Source organism: Anomalospiza imberbis, chromosome 6, assembly GCF_031753505.1.
Source record: "Anomalospiza imberbis isolate Cuckoo-Finch-1a 21T00152 chromosome 6, ASM3175350v1, whole genome shotgun sequence".
In the NCBI taxonomy this organism is placed as follows: domain Eukaryota; kingdom Metazoa; phylum Chordata; class Aves; order Passeriformes; family Viduidae; genus Anomalospiza; species Anomalospiza imberbis.
Window position 1 is genome coordinate 1,877,106 of NC_089686.1, and position 17,279 is coordinate 1,894,384.

General features: G+C 52.0%; 1 protein-coding gene across 1 annotated transcript; it reads right to left on the reverse strand.

The window, feature by feature from the left end:
* Window positions 1–582: 582 nt before the first annotated feature.
* Window positions 583–16,734, reverse strand: DNAAF2 (dynein axonemal assembly factor 2). The gene is made up of 4 exons (XM_068194942.1): window positions 14,879–16,734; window positions 13,064–13,600; window positions 3,941–4,087; window positions 583–1,797 (listed from the first exon to the last, which is right to left on the reverse strand). The coding sequence occupies exons 1-4, from the start codon at window positions 16,286–16,288 to the stop codon at window positions 1,294–1,296; spliced, it is 2,598 nt and encodes an 865-aa protein (XP_068051043.1). The 5' UTR covers window positions 16,289–16,734; the 3' UTR covers window positions 583–1,293.
* Between the last annotated feature and the right edge of the window lie 545 nt (window positions 16,735–17,279).

Consider the following 17,279-nt stretch of genomic DNA (forward strand, 5'->3'; position numbering starts at 1 on the left):
TAATTGAGGCAGAAAAGAGTAGCAAATTGGTGGCACACCACCTCTTTTGTTTGGATTTTTTTTTAAAAAGTTGTTTCAAATTAGCTGTGTGAAAACTGCTGCCGTGTGGTGGGAAGGGGCTGAGCTGGGGCCACGGAGCCATCTGTGAATGCTCCAGCAGCTTCCATGCCACTCCTCTGTGAACTCAGCTGTGGCACAAGCAGCTCAGCAGCTTTTGTAGAACACAGAAATGCTGCTTTTTTCTTTTTCCAGGGGTTATTTAACCACCGTTTTGCAAGGTGATTGCTCTGAGTTCTGTTCCACTGGGTCGGGGCTGGTGCTGAAGCTGTGCTGGTGCCTCACCCGCAGAGGCCTCTCCCAAAAAGCTGATGGGGTTAAGCTGAGCCCAGCAAAGCTCCGGCAGGATGTGCCACCAGGGAGGGTAGGGCAGGTGTTTTGGGCAGCTGTGGCTCCTGCTGAACTCTGAAACCACACACCCAGACTGGTGTTTCACAGAGAAATATGACAGCAGTGCCACAGCAGCCCTGAAAAGAGGCAAAACTAACTCTCCTCTAAAACACCTCTCAAACAAAAGCAAGTTGGTTCAGCAGCAGTGAGAAAGGGGAACAAGAAGTTTATTATTAGATGTGTTCTCTTGGTTATTCTGCTTTAGGGAGGTGAGAAATGCTGAAACTCGAGGGAAACTGAGAAAAATAAATCTAATCTGGATAAAGAGAATCCATTTCACCAATTGTAAATACTTCAGAGCAGACATGCACCCAGAGGATGTTCTTGTGCGATGGAATTTGTTCAGCTGGGGGATATCTGGGTGCTGCAGATCTGAAGCACAGCACTAGGATGGAATACAGGGTATAAATGTTGATTATTTCTAGGAGACTAATTAGAACTTCTGTGGGTAATTAGAAATTTCATTTGATTGCTAAGAATCACTGCGAGTCTAATCCTGCAGTTATCACAAAATGAAAGGTTTGGAAAATGATGACTACTGCTCAATTCCCGAGGGAGCCATTAGACCGAGGATATATACAAATAATCCCTGAAACCTGGGAAGAGAATAAAACATTTATGTAAACAATAAGATACATTTTTTTCCAGAAGCTCAGTGTCACCTCCAACTGCAACTTTTCTTGTAAGTCAAATTATTGCCATAGATGCGATTAGAAAATTGTTAAGCTGTTAAAAACAGAAAGTTTTGGTGTTGCACCAGTTTTAGTGGGAACCCATGGCCTCCATGTCATCCACCAGCACATGGAGCTGCATCAAACAACAGAAGGAAATCCTAAAACAATGCAGCTAATCCAGCTCATAGAGCAGGGAGCTGTGGAACACCACGGGGCAGCGCGTTCGGTGATCCCGGAGGATCCGCACGCTGCCGTCCTCGGGGTTCACCTCCTGCAGGACGGGGGAGCCTGCCCTGCTGCCCAGCCCTGGGGCTGCCTCCTCCTCCTCATCCCCATCCCCATCCCCATCCCCCTGGAGTTTTCCTGGTTTTCCAGAGCCTGGGGCCGGGGCTGTGTCTCCTGCTGCAGCAGCACTTTCTAAATCGGGCTCTGTTCTCCCAGATCCGCCAGGAATCGCTGAACTGGTGGCAGGAGGTTCATGCTGCAAACAATGGTGTGAAGCACAGCCTGCTTTTCCTATTGTTCCAGCTGTGGGAGCTGGGCTGGATCCTGCAGCACCTCCCTCAGCTGCAGGACACTTTGTTTCTGCCTTTGTTTCGGGGTAGTTGCCTTTGGTCTTTCCAGCGAGGGTTCCCCCTGAGCTGCCAAGTGTTCCTTGTCCATCATGCTCCTGCGGCTGTCAAGGAAACAAATGAATTATTTTATAGCTGGAACAAACTGTGCACACAAAGACAGGAGAGATTTGTTTCTCCAAGAGCTCAGCTCCACTGGGATAGTGGAAAGTGTCCCTGCCCGTGGCAGGGGGTTGGAAGCAGATGATCCTTAAGGTTCCAAATCAGGTTGTGATTCCATGATTCTCTTTCTAGAAGCCAAGTGAGCGGCTGCTGAGGTTTTCCTGCTCTTGTCTGGTGTGTGGGAATGAGGGGCAGGGTGGTCCTTCTGCTTCCCCAGGGATTCCTGCTTTCCTTTCCAGCAGCAGCCACTTTCCCTCCACACCCAGCCTGATTCCCAAATCCCCAAATCCCAGCGGCCACAGAATCAGCCAGGGGATCTCAACTCTTGTTGCAAGGTTGGAACCTTGCAGTTAGGGAAATTCCTGGCCTGTGGGGCTAATCTGGGAATTGCAGTTTGCCTCGGGAGAGGAGGAACTGGGAGAGGTGCTGTCCAAACAGCACTTCCCCCGTTTCACCATTCCTGGGAGTTTTGGCAAAAACCAGCTGGTAATTCATAGTGCCTGTCAGTGGAGAGTCAGGATCAGGTAGGATCTATCCAAGAGCAGCTGGATTCATGGATTCAGAGACAGAGTCTCTCTCACACCCCCAAACCACAGGAAACTGGGGAAACAGCAGTCAGTCTTTCCAAACTGGACAATTCTCCCACATGAACACGATCATGGAATGCCCAGAGTTGGAAGGGACCCTCAAGAACCACCAGCTCAGTGTTGGAGGTTTGTATCAATGGGATGGGACTGCTGGGATATGTTTTTTCACTTTTATTGTGGTATTAGTCTTATTATATGGTTGAGATAACTGAAAGATGGTAATAGTTTACATCTTGTTAGTAGTAAAGATTTTTCTCTTATAGAGCATTTTAAAAACCTTCTAGCCAATAGCATACTAAACATATTTTTCTACAATATTAAAATTTATCTTAGTCAAATCTAAAACTCAAACTATTATTTCATATCCTTACTCACTATACTATTATAACTTTTCTACTTTCAAACTTTACAACTACAACTAACTCTAAATTCTCTACCTCTTTCTGTTTTAAAAACCTACTTTCACAACTTTCTAAAAACCTTCTTACCTTTCCTCTATTTCCCACAAACTCCAACTCCTGTCCCCACACACGAGCAGGAATGGGATGATTTAAGGTATCTCAGCTGCCCTAAAATCCCAAAAGAGACTCATCTACTCTCCAACACTTAGAATTTCTTTTTTTTTTTGTGTCCAGCCCACAGCAGCTGTGAGAGTTCAGCTGGATCCACTATCTTTGGGAAACTCCTCGGGCGTCCAGCCCAGTTCCAGAGGTCATGTGCTTCCTCTGAACTTGCCTTCCAATAAACCAGCTACACGTTAACCCCAGCGGCAGCCCCCAGTCCATGGCCACAGCAGGGACCTGCTTGTTCCTGCTTTTTATGTTCCCTCTAAGAAAAGTTTCATCTGAAGTCTGGATGCAGTGCCTACCCAGAAATCCCGGTGAACGTGGGGGGTTTACCTCACATTTTCCTCCTTACAAAATGAACATTTTGATTTCTTCATCTGTCCATTTGTTTTGCCAAGGGAGGACAGTTTAACCCCGTGGCAGATCCCAGACACAGCCTGGCTTGTTCTACACAGAGGAAGGAGAGCCTGAATGAGGCCTCAAACTACAAGGATTGAATTTGAGACCAGTGTTTAAGATTAATAGCCTCATGTTTAATTATCTACACAACAGGAACACACCAAGTATTCCAATACATGGATTGAATAAAGATGAGGCAGGATTCTTCCCAGACAAAACCCTCTAGGATTTCTCTACCTGTACAAGGCTGAGTGGGTGAACTATTCCTGCAAGGAAAAAGCACTTTTTTAAATGACTGGATCACAGTTCTGCATGTTCCAAATGAGACAGAGGAAGTTTCAATCCTTTGGTCACATGAAATGGCACAAACACAAGTTTTACTTCTGAAAACTGACATTTACACTTGCAAATAACCCCAGTCCTGGGTTCTCCCTGCTTCCTCAGGACAAAACAGGAACAAAGCTGTTTCAGTGGGATTTGATAGGATCTTGCTGAAGAACATAAATCAGCCTGTGCTGCTCCTGGATCCTTACCTCCACCCTGATTTGAATTCTGTCCTCAGTAACATCCAGCACTTCAATTAATGGCTGGCTTTCCAGTGCTGATTGGGAGCAAGGGGAAGGGCAGAAAGCGGTGCCTAGAAATCCATCAACGTTCTCCTCACTGACAAACAATCTTTCCTAAAGAAAAAGAGAGAAAACAGCAGGTTATGTTCTTTTTGTGCTACATTTCAGGGGCATTGGGGCTAAAAACTCGCTGCAAAGAACGCCAGGACAGCAATTCCCAAGTTTCACAGCACACTCAAGTCTTGACAGAGAAATTCTAAGCCAGACATTCAAAGAATGAGGTGAAATGAATTAAAACCAGTGCTCAGCTAATTTTGCTTGAAAGTACAAATCTGCATCGTATCAAATATAAAGGAAATCTTTTTTCTCTCTTTGGATGGGTGACTAATACATAGATGTAGACTCTCTGAAAAATGATTTGTGCCAACTCGTTCCACCATCCTCACCTGTCTTAACACCAGGAAGGTGTTAGACTGTTGTGGGTTTGTCTCCTGGCTGTCTGTAGGAAACACAAACACCTCCTTGGAGACTCCAAGATCAGATCTGGAACACTCAGGGCTGGATCCATTTCACACCCAGCCACTGAGGCTGCTCTGATCTCCATGCAGACAAGCCAGTTGGGAAAAAAAAAAAAAAAAAACAAACAAAAACAAAAAAGGAGAGGTATCCACAGACAGAGACACAGCCTGGGGTGTGTTTCCTGGCTGTTCATAAACAGCCTGAAACGTGTTGCTATGGGTTTAGAGATTTAAATCAGTTACAGGTGATTAAAGGTCCTAAAATATATCCTGGAGGGGCTGTTTCATAGGAACTGCAGAGCTTTCCCTGTCCTTGTGTTATTCACACATCATCTGTGTAGGCTGAGGGGAAGGACAGGCAAAATAAAAATGGTCTGACCTGAAGAAATAGTTTAGGTTCTGGGAATTACCTTCCTTATTTAATTGGAAATAACAGGGACAAGTTACAAACCTTCCACATTAAGTCACACTTTTAAATTTCTCGGTCCAGTTCAACCTTCCTGTCAATCCAATGAAAGTTAAATTCAATTACCACTGACATCTTGCAGACCAAGAAGCAAAAAGGCAATTCTGCACATTTTTGGCCCCCTGTGGATGGAGCCTTATGCACAGCCAGATGTCACATTGTGTCTGAGATACAAAATTTAACTGTCATCTTGAAAAAAAAAAACAAACCAGGATTGGAAAAATAAGCCAGAGTCCTATTTTTTCCACTAGTTAAATTAGAAATCACAATATGAAAAGTCATAACATACGTACCCTTGGTTTTCCAAGGCAGAGGACTGGATTCATTTTCTATCCAGAAAGATTACAATCCAGGCAAAGAGCCAGCACTGGATGCTGGATGGTTTGGGGAGAGATTAAAGTGCAGCAGAGCTGCCCTGACTGAAAGCCCTCTCAGAACATCCCTTCTTCTTGCATTTCTGCATGCAAAGCCTAAAATTCTCATTCCCTCGTGCTGCATCCTCTCCTGCCTGCCAGAGAGGGATCTGCCAGAGCTTTAGGCTGTGGAAATACTCCGCAGAGTTCAGGGGAAGGTGTCAGAGTACAGAACAAGGCAGGGGCTGCAGTCACAAAATCTGTGCAGCACCAAAACTCCCACAAGCTCCTGAACTCGATCCTTGGGCACTCAGAGAAGAATTCCCAGCTCTGCCCTGGATTGCTTGGCCCAGAGCACAGACAGCTCAGCCTCCCCTGCAGGGGATTTGGGATTTTGGTGCCTTGCCTGTACTTCCAAGGAGAGCAAAGAACAACCCAGCTGAAAAATCAAAGTCAGGGAATCATGGCATGGTTTGGTTGGAAGGGACCTTACAGCCCATCTCATTCCAACCCCCTGCCATGGGATATATTTCAGGACTTTTAATTACCTTCCACTAGACCAGGTTGCACCAAGTCTCATCCTGTTTTTCCTCCATAAAATGAGGAAAATAATCTCTTTTCCCTCTGAATCTGCCTCTGGCACCCGTGGCTGTGTGAGGGACAGCCTCTCCTCCTCAGCACCATCAGGACTTTCCAATTTGGCAACAAATGCCCTGAATCTTTCTGGAGAATTTCTTCCTGATTAAAAACAAAATAATTTGTTTTCTTCACAGAAAATACAGTTAAAAAAAAAAAAAAAAAACTGAATGGGAGGTCCACTGTCAGGAAAAGGCTCTTCCTCAGAGGTGCTGGCACTGCCCAGGCTCCCCAGGGAATGGGCATGGCCCCGAGGCTGCCAGGGCTCCAGGAGCTGCCAGGGATGCCCAGGGTGGGGCTGCTGGGGGTCTGGGCAGGGACAGGGGCTGGATCCCATGATCCCTGTGGGTCCCTTCCAGCTCAGAATATTCCATAATTCTATGATTAATCAGTGCTTTAAATGAGGATAAAAAGTAACCGCTTGTGCTGCTGCTCCGTTAGTTCTGACTCACTGCCCAAAGCAATTTTACCAAGTTTCACCCCAGCCCAACACTGAATTCCCAGAAGTATTTACCATTTTATCCCATCCCTACCCCGTGGCCTGCCATAAATCATGGACCTGGGGTGTGTTTGTTGTCAATAAGGTGATTATCATTAGCCTGTTCCACCAGGCACTGCAACTCAGACTTTGCATTCACGTGGAGCACACACCGAGGCATTTATATTACTGCAGATGTTATCAGAGCACAGACCTTGGAAAAAAATGATTCAGGAATTTATTCTAAAGCCTGCTCTGCCTTCCAAGCCAGAGCAAACAGAGGACAACCATCTGCAGCTGATTTCAATGACCCTGTAAAATAATTCTTCAATTTAAGCCGTTTATTTTCTGGTATTTATGATGCTCTCTTAGCAACTTCGAATTTAATTTGTTTTTCCCTGCACACACTGTCATCTGCTGTTTGGTACACATTCATTTTTCCCTGTGACTAAACTGAGACCAAATTAACATAAATGTTAGCAGGGATGACTTTGGTTTCTGGAACACTTCATCATTCAAACCCGTCCTTGTGTCTCACAGCACCGACAGCACAGAGCCGCTCCCCTCACGGCTGCCCTCAGCACTCAGATGGTTTTATTCTGCTTTCATTTATCCAAATTGAAGACAGTTCCCATCCAGAGATACCTCCCACGCAGGCTGCAAGTTTGAAAAGCAAGACAGATTTCAGGCTTAAATTATTTTGGTGGCTCCTGTAATGAGAGGATCAGGGAATCTCAGAATGGTTTGGGTTGGGAAGGGATTTAAATCCCATCCAGTTCCACTGTCCCAGGCTGCTCCAAACCCCATCCAAGCTGGCCTTGGACAATTCCAGGGATGGGGCAGCCACAACCTCTCTCGTCCAAACCCAACAACTGATGCCAACATGGAAAAGGCATTCCTGGATTTCCTGACCTCTGCGTTTGTGGGACCCCAGCTCTGAGAGCTGAGAATCTGAAGCTCAAAGTTTTGGTACCTGTAGTGAAATGAAAACTCTTCCAAGGTGCTCATGACTGCAAAGATGAAACAGCTTTGATGAAAAGAAAGAAAAGAAAAGAAAGAAGCTTTGATGAGCTTCATCAGTAGGTTAATAATGTTTCCTGACATAACTGTTTTGTGTAGTCACAGTATTCCCAAAATGCAGCTACCAATTAAAGACTATTCAGAAATTAGTTTGCTTTATAGCAGAAGCAAACTAATTATGGTCCTTAATGTAGCTGGGGAAAGGGATTACTTTGAAAAATGTGAAATAATAAGTTTGTTGTGTTCTCCTTCTTTGTCCTTCTCTGACCTCCCAAAAAACTTGCCAAGAGTCTTGAAATGCTGAGCACAGAATTAACCAAACCAAAAATAAACTGTTAGAGGATTACATTCAACAGCTCCAGTTTCCCGCAGCATCTTCTTAGAAGTAACCCCTGACTATTACAATAAGTCTTTATAGCAGCTTGGAAATTGAAAGTTATAACTCCAAATAGCTCGGAAACGAGAGCAAAACAGCTCTCCAGGATGGATTTCTCCATGAAAGGTGGCAAAGGTTTAAAACATCCATGTCTGACATGTCCCAGCATGGCTCTCAAGGAGTCACGCTTGGTTGACTCACCAACCAAGGAAAACTTTTATCCACAAGAGCCCTAATTCTGACCTCAGCGAGGATGCGGACAGCATGGCCCACGGGGGCACTTCCAGGCCATGGGGACACTTCCAGGCCATGGGGACACTTCCAGGCCATGGGGATACTTCCAGGCCATGGGGACACTTCCAGGCCATGGGGATACTTCCAGGCCATGGGGACACTTCCATCCCTTGGCCTTCTCCACATGGTCCCAGTGCCAGGAGCAACAGAACTCGGCCACCTCCAGCTCCACAGAAGTGATGTAGGGAAATGTAGATGGGATATTGGGACGTGGGAATTCCTGGCTGGGAGGGAGGTGAGGCCCTGGCACAGGGTGCCCAGAGCAGCTGTGGCTGCCCCTGGATCCCTGGCAGTGTCCAAGGCCAGGCTGGATCAGCCCAGATCACCTTACCAGGTCCCAGCCTCTTCTAGGGGACACCTAATCATCCCAGAATCCCAGAATGGCTTGGATTGGAAGGGACCTTAAATCCCATCCAGTGCCACCCCAGGGACACCTCCCGCTGTCCCAGGCTGCTCCAAGCCCCGGTGTCCAACCTGGCCTTGGACACTGCCAGGGATGCAGGGAATCTGCTCTGGGAATTCCAGCCCAGCCAGGAATTCCCAATTCCCAACTCCCACCCATCCCTGCCCTCTGGCAGTGGGAGCCATTCCCTGGGTCCTGTCCCTCCATCCCCAGTCCCTCTCCAGCTCTCCTGGAGCCCCTTCAGGCCCTGCAAGGGGCTCTGAGCTCTGCCTGGAGCCTTCTCCTCTCCAGAGGAACATTCCCAGCTCTCCCAGCCTGGATTCAGCCCTTGGGGCAGCTCCATGGCCTCTCTGGACTTGCTCCAACAGCTCCACATTTTTTTTACCAGCTGCTTTCTGAAGGAAAAAGCACCAGGAGCTTCCAAAAGGTCTCCTTCACAAGGCACTGGTGGCTGTGCCAAGCAGAAAAATCACACCCATGTAGAACATCCTGCATGGAGGCCTCAACACTCCCAGAAAAGTTAAACAAAACTTCCCTATCTCTGAGCAATTCCCATTTGGATCCCTCACACACAGTGTAACTCAGACCCAGCTCCAACCATGAACTCCTCAGGAATGTTCAATATAATCTTTTTCAGCCTGTAAATGTGGAAAAAAAAAAAAAAAAAGAAGCAATGCATAGGAAAGCAGAGGAAATATTTCCTCTGTTTTCCTCTGCTCCCTGCTGTTCTCTGGAGCCCCGTGGGGGTTTACGTGAGTTAAATCCCAATATTCTCCAGAAGATCTGACGGGGTCTTTTAGGAAAAGGATGGGCTGGCTGCAATTCCCTGCCCAGCGAGGGGTACCCAGGGGGAACTGACCAGAGGAATGAGCACACATCCTCTGAACAAACCATTGCAGGCCTCTGAGAAGGGCAGGAAGGGTGTGGATCAGCCTAAAAGGGAATTCCTGCATGAACCAGTCTTTTTCTAATCCCATGAAAATGAGCAGACACGACCCCAAAACTGCAGAATTAATTCCCTGCCAAGTGTGTTTCACATGCTCCAAGAACTGAGCCCCCCAAGTCTCAGCAGCTCAATACACCCCCAGAAAACTGCTTCTTATTTCTGTTAGGAATTGAGCATTTAACCCCAGGAGGCCAAACATTCCAAGACATTCCAAGTGCTTTCCAAAGGCACAATTTCCATAATTGCCCAGCTCCAGCACTACCATAAACCAGGACACACTGGGACATGTTCTCAGAAACCCTGCCTGGCAGGCTTACAAACTGTATTAATGGTTATTTAACTCCCAACCGTTCTTCCTTCGTCATTTACTGCCCAGGCTGTGTTGTCTGGAAATGAAGGGGAACTCTCTGATGCAGGAGTTTCCCAGGCCTGAATTCCCAGGATTTAAGCAAAAGGTGTAGAAGGTTATAGAGGGTGAACTGCAATGAAGAGTACTGGAGAGAGCACAGCCCATGGCTGGTATTTCGAGGCAAAGAGCAGAGATTTTGGCAGAAGGGAAATCAGGCAGCTTCCTCAGGCCATAAGATTATTCCCTGGAAAAACAGGGCCTGGAGCAGGCCCTGCAGAAGGATCAGCACTGTGGTCTCTGGTGCAGTGACTGAGCACCAGAGCAGTGACAAAAGGTGGCTTTTAAATCCCTGAAATATGCGACCCTAAACCCACAACATTCAAAGTTATGGAATCTTTATTTTTATAGGCTTTCTGGTCACCATAACAAGTCATAGAATCAAGAGGATGGACAAGACCTCCAAGATCATCAAGTCCAACAGCAGTGTGGACATTCTGGTTTGGCCAAGGAGTGAAACTCCTCACAGTTAAAGTCCAGGGAGCAGCAGGGCACTGTAAAGATTTCCTGAAAAGAGGCACTTGCTAGGGTGGGAATTCCAACTGCTCAGCATCTATGGAAACTGAGCTCTAAACAGATCATCTTCCAGCCCAGGGATTCAGCCACTGCTGACTACAGAAAGAGAAGCAGCTCTTGAAGTTCAGTTTCAAGCACGGTGTTCTAAGGATGAGCCCAACTCATTCTTCTACCAGCATGTGGATCAGACCAGCTTCCAAGAAGGAACTGGCACTAAATGGAAATGATCTGGGCAGGCAGCCTCAGAGGGCACTGAGCAGCCACTGTGGCATGGGGCACCGAGGAGGGGCAGACTCTGAACTAACCCAGGGAGGAATGTGCTCCGTGGAACACCACAGCAACCCTCGGCCTCCAGCAGCAATCAGCTTCCCACAATGGAGCAGAGCAGGAATTCCATAGCTGTTAAAAACATTGGACAGGGCTTGGAGCAACCTGGGATAGGGAAAAGTGTCCCTGTCCGTGGAATCGGGTGAGCTTTAAGATCCCTCCCAACCCAAACCATTCCACGATTCACTTTTGCCAGGCACCATCCTCTGGCAACGCTGCTGTGCAAGAGGAGATGACCAACAAGCAGGCTGGGAGGTGCAGGATAAAATTCCTGCTCCAGGATAAAATTCCTGCTCACCTCAGCCCCAAAAGCTCCCTTGAGGCATTGACACTGCTCTGCACTCTGCAGTGACTGATGCGACTCGTTACAGGTCTCAGTGCAAGAACCACAGCTCTGATTTATAGAATGAGACTCACGGCAGAAAAACCCCCAAGGTGGCATCAAGACAAATTGAAGGAATCAACATAAGTAGAAGAAAAGTGACCAGGAACAAATGGTTAATGGGCAGAAGGCAGCAAGTAATAGTGGCTCTAATTAAATATTCATTTTTCTCCCTTCAATCTGAGTGAGTGCAGCTCTCAGGCACTTTGGGGAAATAGCACAGATTAAAAAAAAGCAAACAGGACAAATGACTTCAGTTTATTTCTCCTGCTTCAATTTGCAGACCCAGTGTCCAAAAGGACTGGAGGCCAGGAGAATCTCTTGGAGTCTGCTGTGAATGAATGGCCAGGAAGCTGATGACTAATGCCCAATCTCTTTCTCCTACTCCACCCAAAACATTTGGCAATATATAATAAAATCAGCACATTCAAGGGGTTTTTGTAACTCACAAAGCCAAAAATCTCATTACCGGGTGGCCTTTTAAAACCCTTCAATCACAAAATGTTCCTCCAATTGCAATAACAAATCCATATACCAAACTTCCAACCATTAGTGCAGCCACCACCATGTTCACCACTAAACCATGCTCTCAAGTGCCACATCCACGGGTTTTTCTGAGCATTCCCAGGGATGGGGACTCCACCAGTGCCCTGGGCAGCCTCAGTACCTGCACAGAAAACAGGCAGGAGTTTACACAGTGGCTTTTTTGACGTGGCAGCAGCAGGCTGTGCCAGATCACAGCAGTGAACAGCAGCACTGAGTGCTCTGTGGCCCCACTCGCACAGACTTGCAGGCTCCTGCCCCGGTAAAAGCAAAGGAAATGCTCTGCAAACAGCTCAGCGTGGGTGGTTCCCCATAAATTCATCATCTTTGATACTTCCCCGAAATGATCAGCTCCTCCTTCACAGGAATTGCTGCTGTAAAAGGTGTGCGGCCGCTAAATGGGAAATTCAGCGTGGTTTCAGCTGCACAAACACTAATTGGATAAATATCTTTCAAAATCATGCACGAGTCATTTCTAGTTGTAGGGATGGAGCAATTAAGCTGCTCCAAGCCAAGTATATCCCAGTGGATATGCTTGAAGCCTGCCAGCTTCCTGGACTTGCAATCCCACTGCACGTGATCCAAGCTGCAGAGGATTTTATTGCTCTCAACTCCAGCCAAACTCCAAATCCCATGGCTAAAAGGTTGCACAAGAACTGTGCAGCTTTAATCTCTGCTCATGAGAAACTGTCTGCAAGTCTGAGCTCACAGAGGAACGTGGTTCTCCACAAAACTTGTGTGAGTGGCTCTGGACAAAGACTGTCACAAGGTGGGCATCCCTTTGGGGACACTGGATGCAGCCACCCCACTTTCTCCCACCATGGGAGCATCACTGCCCAAAAACCCATAAAATTCGAAAATACTAAATTAGAATCATATTCAGACAGAGCAGGTGAGGTTTTACCCCAGCAAACTGCTGCTGCTTGCTGTTCTGCTCTGGTTGAACTAATGGGGGTTCCTGTGGCTGTAAATGGGAATTCTGTCCCAAAACAGAGACAGGAACACTCCCCCTACACTTCATGATGGTGTATGCACACGTGTGTAAAAGCCTGGTGTATCATGAAGAGCTTTCTTTGTGTGAACGGGCTGCACTCTACAGGGCTTTAAAAGTGAACACAAAGGACATAGAGGACATAGGCACTGCTTTCATTCATCACCAGAATTTCGCTTAGAAAAAAATTTGTATGGGAGGCAGAAGTCACTCCAGTTCCAAGGATGAAGGTGTCAGCTCCACGGTGTGACCTCGGCGCTGCTCGTACAGGACTCGCACAAATCAGGTCACGGCACTGACATCCGGGAGCAGCTCTCCGAGGAAACAGCAACTTCAAACTCCCCCTCACACCTCCCTGAGCCACCACTCAGCAAACAGCAGCCACACCCAGCAGCGCACCTCGGGCAGGTGACACCCCAACCGTGCCACCGTTACCTGCAGAGCGGAGGGGTGGAGGCCGAAGCTGAACTTGTCCCAGAGCCCGGTGCTGCCGGGGGCCTTGGCGAGCCCCACCACGGCGTTGTGGGCAGAGACGCTGACGCTGCTCTCGGGGGACAGCAGCGCGGCTGGGAAGCGCAGGAACAGGGCGAAGGCAGCCGTGTCGGTGCAGAAGCCGAGGCTGTAGTGGTGCGTGCCCACATCCCCGCGGAGGCTCTGGGGCCGGATGCCGGGCACGAGCAGCAGCAGCGTGAGGGACGCCTCGTCCTGCCGGGCACGGAAGGGAGGGCACGTGGCCATCTCGCTGGGGTGGCCCTCGGAGGCCTGCGGAGGGGTGTCCCCAGTGGACATGGATGGCTCGGGGCTGGCGATGGGGGAAGCGGCACCGGAGCAGGGCAGTGCCGGGTCCGGGGGCTCGCTGGGTGGTTCTGCGGGTGGATCAGCGGCGGGTTCGGTGGAGGGCTCAGAGCGGGGGTCCGTGGTTGGACCAGCAGGGGGTTCAGAGCTTGGATCAGTGGCCGGTTCAGCGCGGGGCTCAGAGCGGGGGTCCGTGGTTGGACCAGCAGGGGGTTCAGAGCTTGGATCAGTGGCCGGTTCAGCGCGGGGCTCAGAGCTTGGATCAGTGGCCGGTTCAGCCGGGGGCTCAGAGCTTGGATCAGTGGCCGGTTCAGCAGAGGGTTCAGCGGGGGGCTCAGAGCTTGGATCAGTGGCCGGTTCAGCGGGGGGCTCAGAGCTTGGATCAGTGGCCGGTTCAGCGAGGGGCTCAGAGCTTGGATCAGTGGCCGGTTCAGCAGAGGGTTCAGCGAGGGGCTCAGAGCGGGGGTCCGTGGTTGGACCAGCAGGGGGTTCAGAGCTTGGATCAGTGGCCGGTTCAGCACGGGGCTCAGAGCTTGGACCAGTGGCCGGTTCAGCGCGGGGCTCAGAGCTTGGACCAGTGGCCGGTTCAGTGCGGGGCTCAGAGCTTGGATCAGTGGCCGGTTCAGCAGAGGGTTCAGCGGGGGGCTCAGAGCTTGGATCAGTGGCCGGTTCAGCGCGGGGCTCAGAGCTTGGATCAGTGGCCGGTTCAGCGGGTGGCTCAGAGCTTGGATCAGTGGCCGGTTCAGCGCGGGGCTCAGAGCTTGGATCAGTGGCCGGTTCAGCGCGGGGCTCAGAGCTTGGATCAGTGGCAGGTTCAGCGAGGGGCTCAGAGCTTGGATCAGTGGCCGGTTCAGCGCGGGGCTCAGAGCTTGGATCAGTGGCCGGTTCAGCGGGGGGCTCAGAGCTTGGATCAATGGCCGGTTCAGCGGGGGGCTCAGAGCTTGGATCAGTGGCCGGTTCAGCGCGGGGCTCAGAGCTTGGATCAGTGGCCGGTTCAGCGGGGGGCTCAGAGCTTGGATCAGTGGCCGGTTCAGCAGAGGGTTCAGCGAGGGGCTCAGAGCTTGGACCAGTGGCCGGTTCAGCGGGGGGTTCAGAGCTTGGACCAGTGGCCGGTTCAGCGGGGGGTTCAGAGCTTGGATCAGTGGCCGGTTCAGCAGAGGGTTCAGCGGGGGGCTCAGAGCTTGGATCAATGGCCGGTTCAGCGGGGGGCTCAGAGCTTGGATCAGTGGCCGGTTCAGCGCGGGGCTCAGAGCTTGGATCAGTGGCCGGTTCAGCGGGGGGTTCAGAGCTTGGATCAGTGGCCGGTTCAGCGGGGGGCTCAGAGCTTGGATCAGTGGCAGGTTCAGCGGGTGGCTCAGAGCTTGGATCAGTGGCCGGTTCAGCGGGGGGCTCAGAGCTTGGATCAGTGGCCGGTTCAGCGGGGGGTTCAGAGCTTGGACCAGTGGCCGGTTCAGCGGGGGGCTCAGCAGGGGAGTCAGCAAAGGGTTCAGAGGTTGGATCAACGTGGGGTTCACCCGAGGGGTCAGTGAGGGGCTCAGCGGGCGGATCACAGAGTGGTTCTACGGGCGCTTCAGCGGGTGGTTCAGCGAGGGGCTCGGCAGACGGACCAGCGGGAGGATCACAAAGTGGGTCAGCCGGGGGTTCGGCGACTGGATCACCGGGCTCAACAAGGCCACACGTGCTCCGGGCCGCGCCGCCAGGCCCGAGTTCCGGGGGAGGAGCCGCTCCGCCGCCCGCCTCTGCCGGCCCTGCCTCCGCCGGCCCCTTGGCAGCGGGCTCGGCCCCCTCCAGGCGCTCCCCGGCCGGGGCCGGCGGTTCCCGCGGGCCGGGAGGCAGCACCACGGGCAGCGTGACCTGCAGCTGCCGCTGGGCCCGGTTGAAAGCGGCCCGCCCGCCGCTCTCGTCCACGTCGTAGGGGAGGCGGAGGCGCAGGCGGTAGGCGGGACACTGCGAGTCCAGCCGCAGCTCCCGCCCGCGGATCTCCAGCTCCGCCTGCTCGGCGGAGCGCAGCAGCGGCAGCTCCACCGTCACCACCAGCTCCCGCGGCACCGGGCTGGGCGCTGAGTCGCGGCAGTGGCGGTAGTCCTGCAGGTCCACGTAGGAGCGGTGGCGGATGCTCCAGCGCGGCGTGGTGGGGCCGGAGGGCGGCGGGGGCGCGGCGGGCGAGGAGCCTCCGGCGGCGGGCGGCGGGGCAGCGGCGGGCGGGAAGGGGAAGGGGAAGGGGAAGGGCGGCAGCGGGGACTCGCCGTCGTCGGGCGGCTTCGGGGCGCCGCCGGGCAGCGGGGAGCGGATGACGGGCGCCTGCGGGACGCCCTTGTAGGAGATTCCTGTCAGGACGGCGGCGTTGCTGCGGTCCAGCCGCACCCCGCAGCGGCTCTCCACGGCCTCCAGCGCCGTGTCGCGGAGCAGGCGGCGGAAGCGGGCGCTGCGGGCGGCCAGGCGCAGCGCGGCAGGGTGAAACACCACGTCGTACAGGAGGCGGCGGCGGCCGGCGGGGCGCAGCTCCTCGCGGCCCGGGGCCACGCTGTAGGGCAGCTCCCAGCGCTGCCCGCCGGGCTCGGCGCGGGCCCGCGGCTCCCCCATCAGCGCGTTGCTGCAGACATTGATGTAGCAGCGGCGGGAGCCGTCCTGGCTGGTCCGCACCACGAAGCCCGGCGTCGGGTGCACGAAGCGCACCTCCACGCCGCGCTCCCGCTCCAGCGCCGCCACCTCCTCCTCGTACAGCCGGCGCTGCTCGGGGTCGGTGAGCTCGGCCGCGTACTCCGCGAACAGCTCGCGGAACCGCTCTTCGCGGAAGGCGCGCTGCAGCCGCTCCGCCTCCTCGGCGCTGAGGTCCAGGTCGTGCAGCCGCCCCGCGCCCGCCATGGCCCCGGCGCGGCTCGGCCCGGCCGGGAGCGCTGCTGTGGGGACGCCGAGCAAGATGGCGGCCGTTGCTGTGGTGACGGTAAACAAGATGGCGGCGCGGCGGTTGCTATGGAAACGACAAACAACATGGCGGGCTGCCCCTCAGGGCCGAGGCCTCTCCGTCCCGGCCTCGCTTTTTCCCTCCCCTCAGTGGCTTCCAGCCAGCACCCCTGGCATCAGCAGAGCTGGTTTTCCACCGTCATCTCTTCATCCTTCAGCAAAGGGTACGTTCCCTCCCCGTGCCACAGCTCCGAGCTCCAGTGCCATCCCCTCACAGGGCACTTTTAAATCCTCAGCAGGCCCAGCTTCCTTCCCAGCCCTGCTGTCCCCTCAGAGCCCGTGTCCCACTGTCCCTCCTCGTTCCTGCTGTGAAAAGCGAGGTTCACTTTCCCGGTAAAATTTAAGAGTTTAATGAAGGACAGTAAAATAAAGCAAAGGTAACAGCTGGGTGCTTGGCACTCAGCCGAGAGCACACCTGCTATTTCAGACATCCTTTATATACCTTTCCTACTGCATCAGCCAGTGCATATTCAGAAACAATTACGCATATTTGAACTTTCCCCAAACTAGTTCACCTGTTCTAAGAACTGTTTAGCATTGGGTCCAGTTTGCAGAGCTGTGGTTCTGGTCCGTTCTCATCGTCACAGGCGGTGGTGGCAGCAGTAGGGGGTTTGTCGCGAGTTCGCCGGGTGTTATCCCAACAATTATCGCAAGCACAACTATATCGGCTATTTCACTACTCTAAGTTTAGTTAATAGCAGAAATAAGCAAAGTTGCTTTAACATTATACAAATAGAACGCAATCCTTTTAATACTGGTGAAAAGCCAGTGTTGTACTGTGTATTTATACCGCTGCCCCGGGCAGTGCCCGCACTGCGGGCAGGGCTGCGAATCACACCTCCTGTCCCCTCTGTGGCACACCTGGTGTGGGCACTTTGGGGGTGCCCACAAA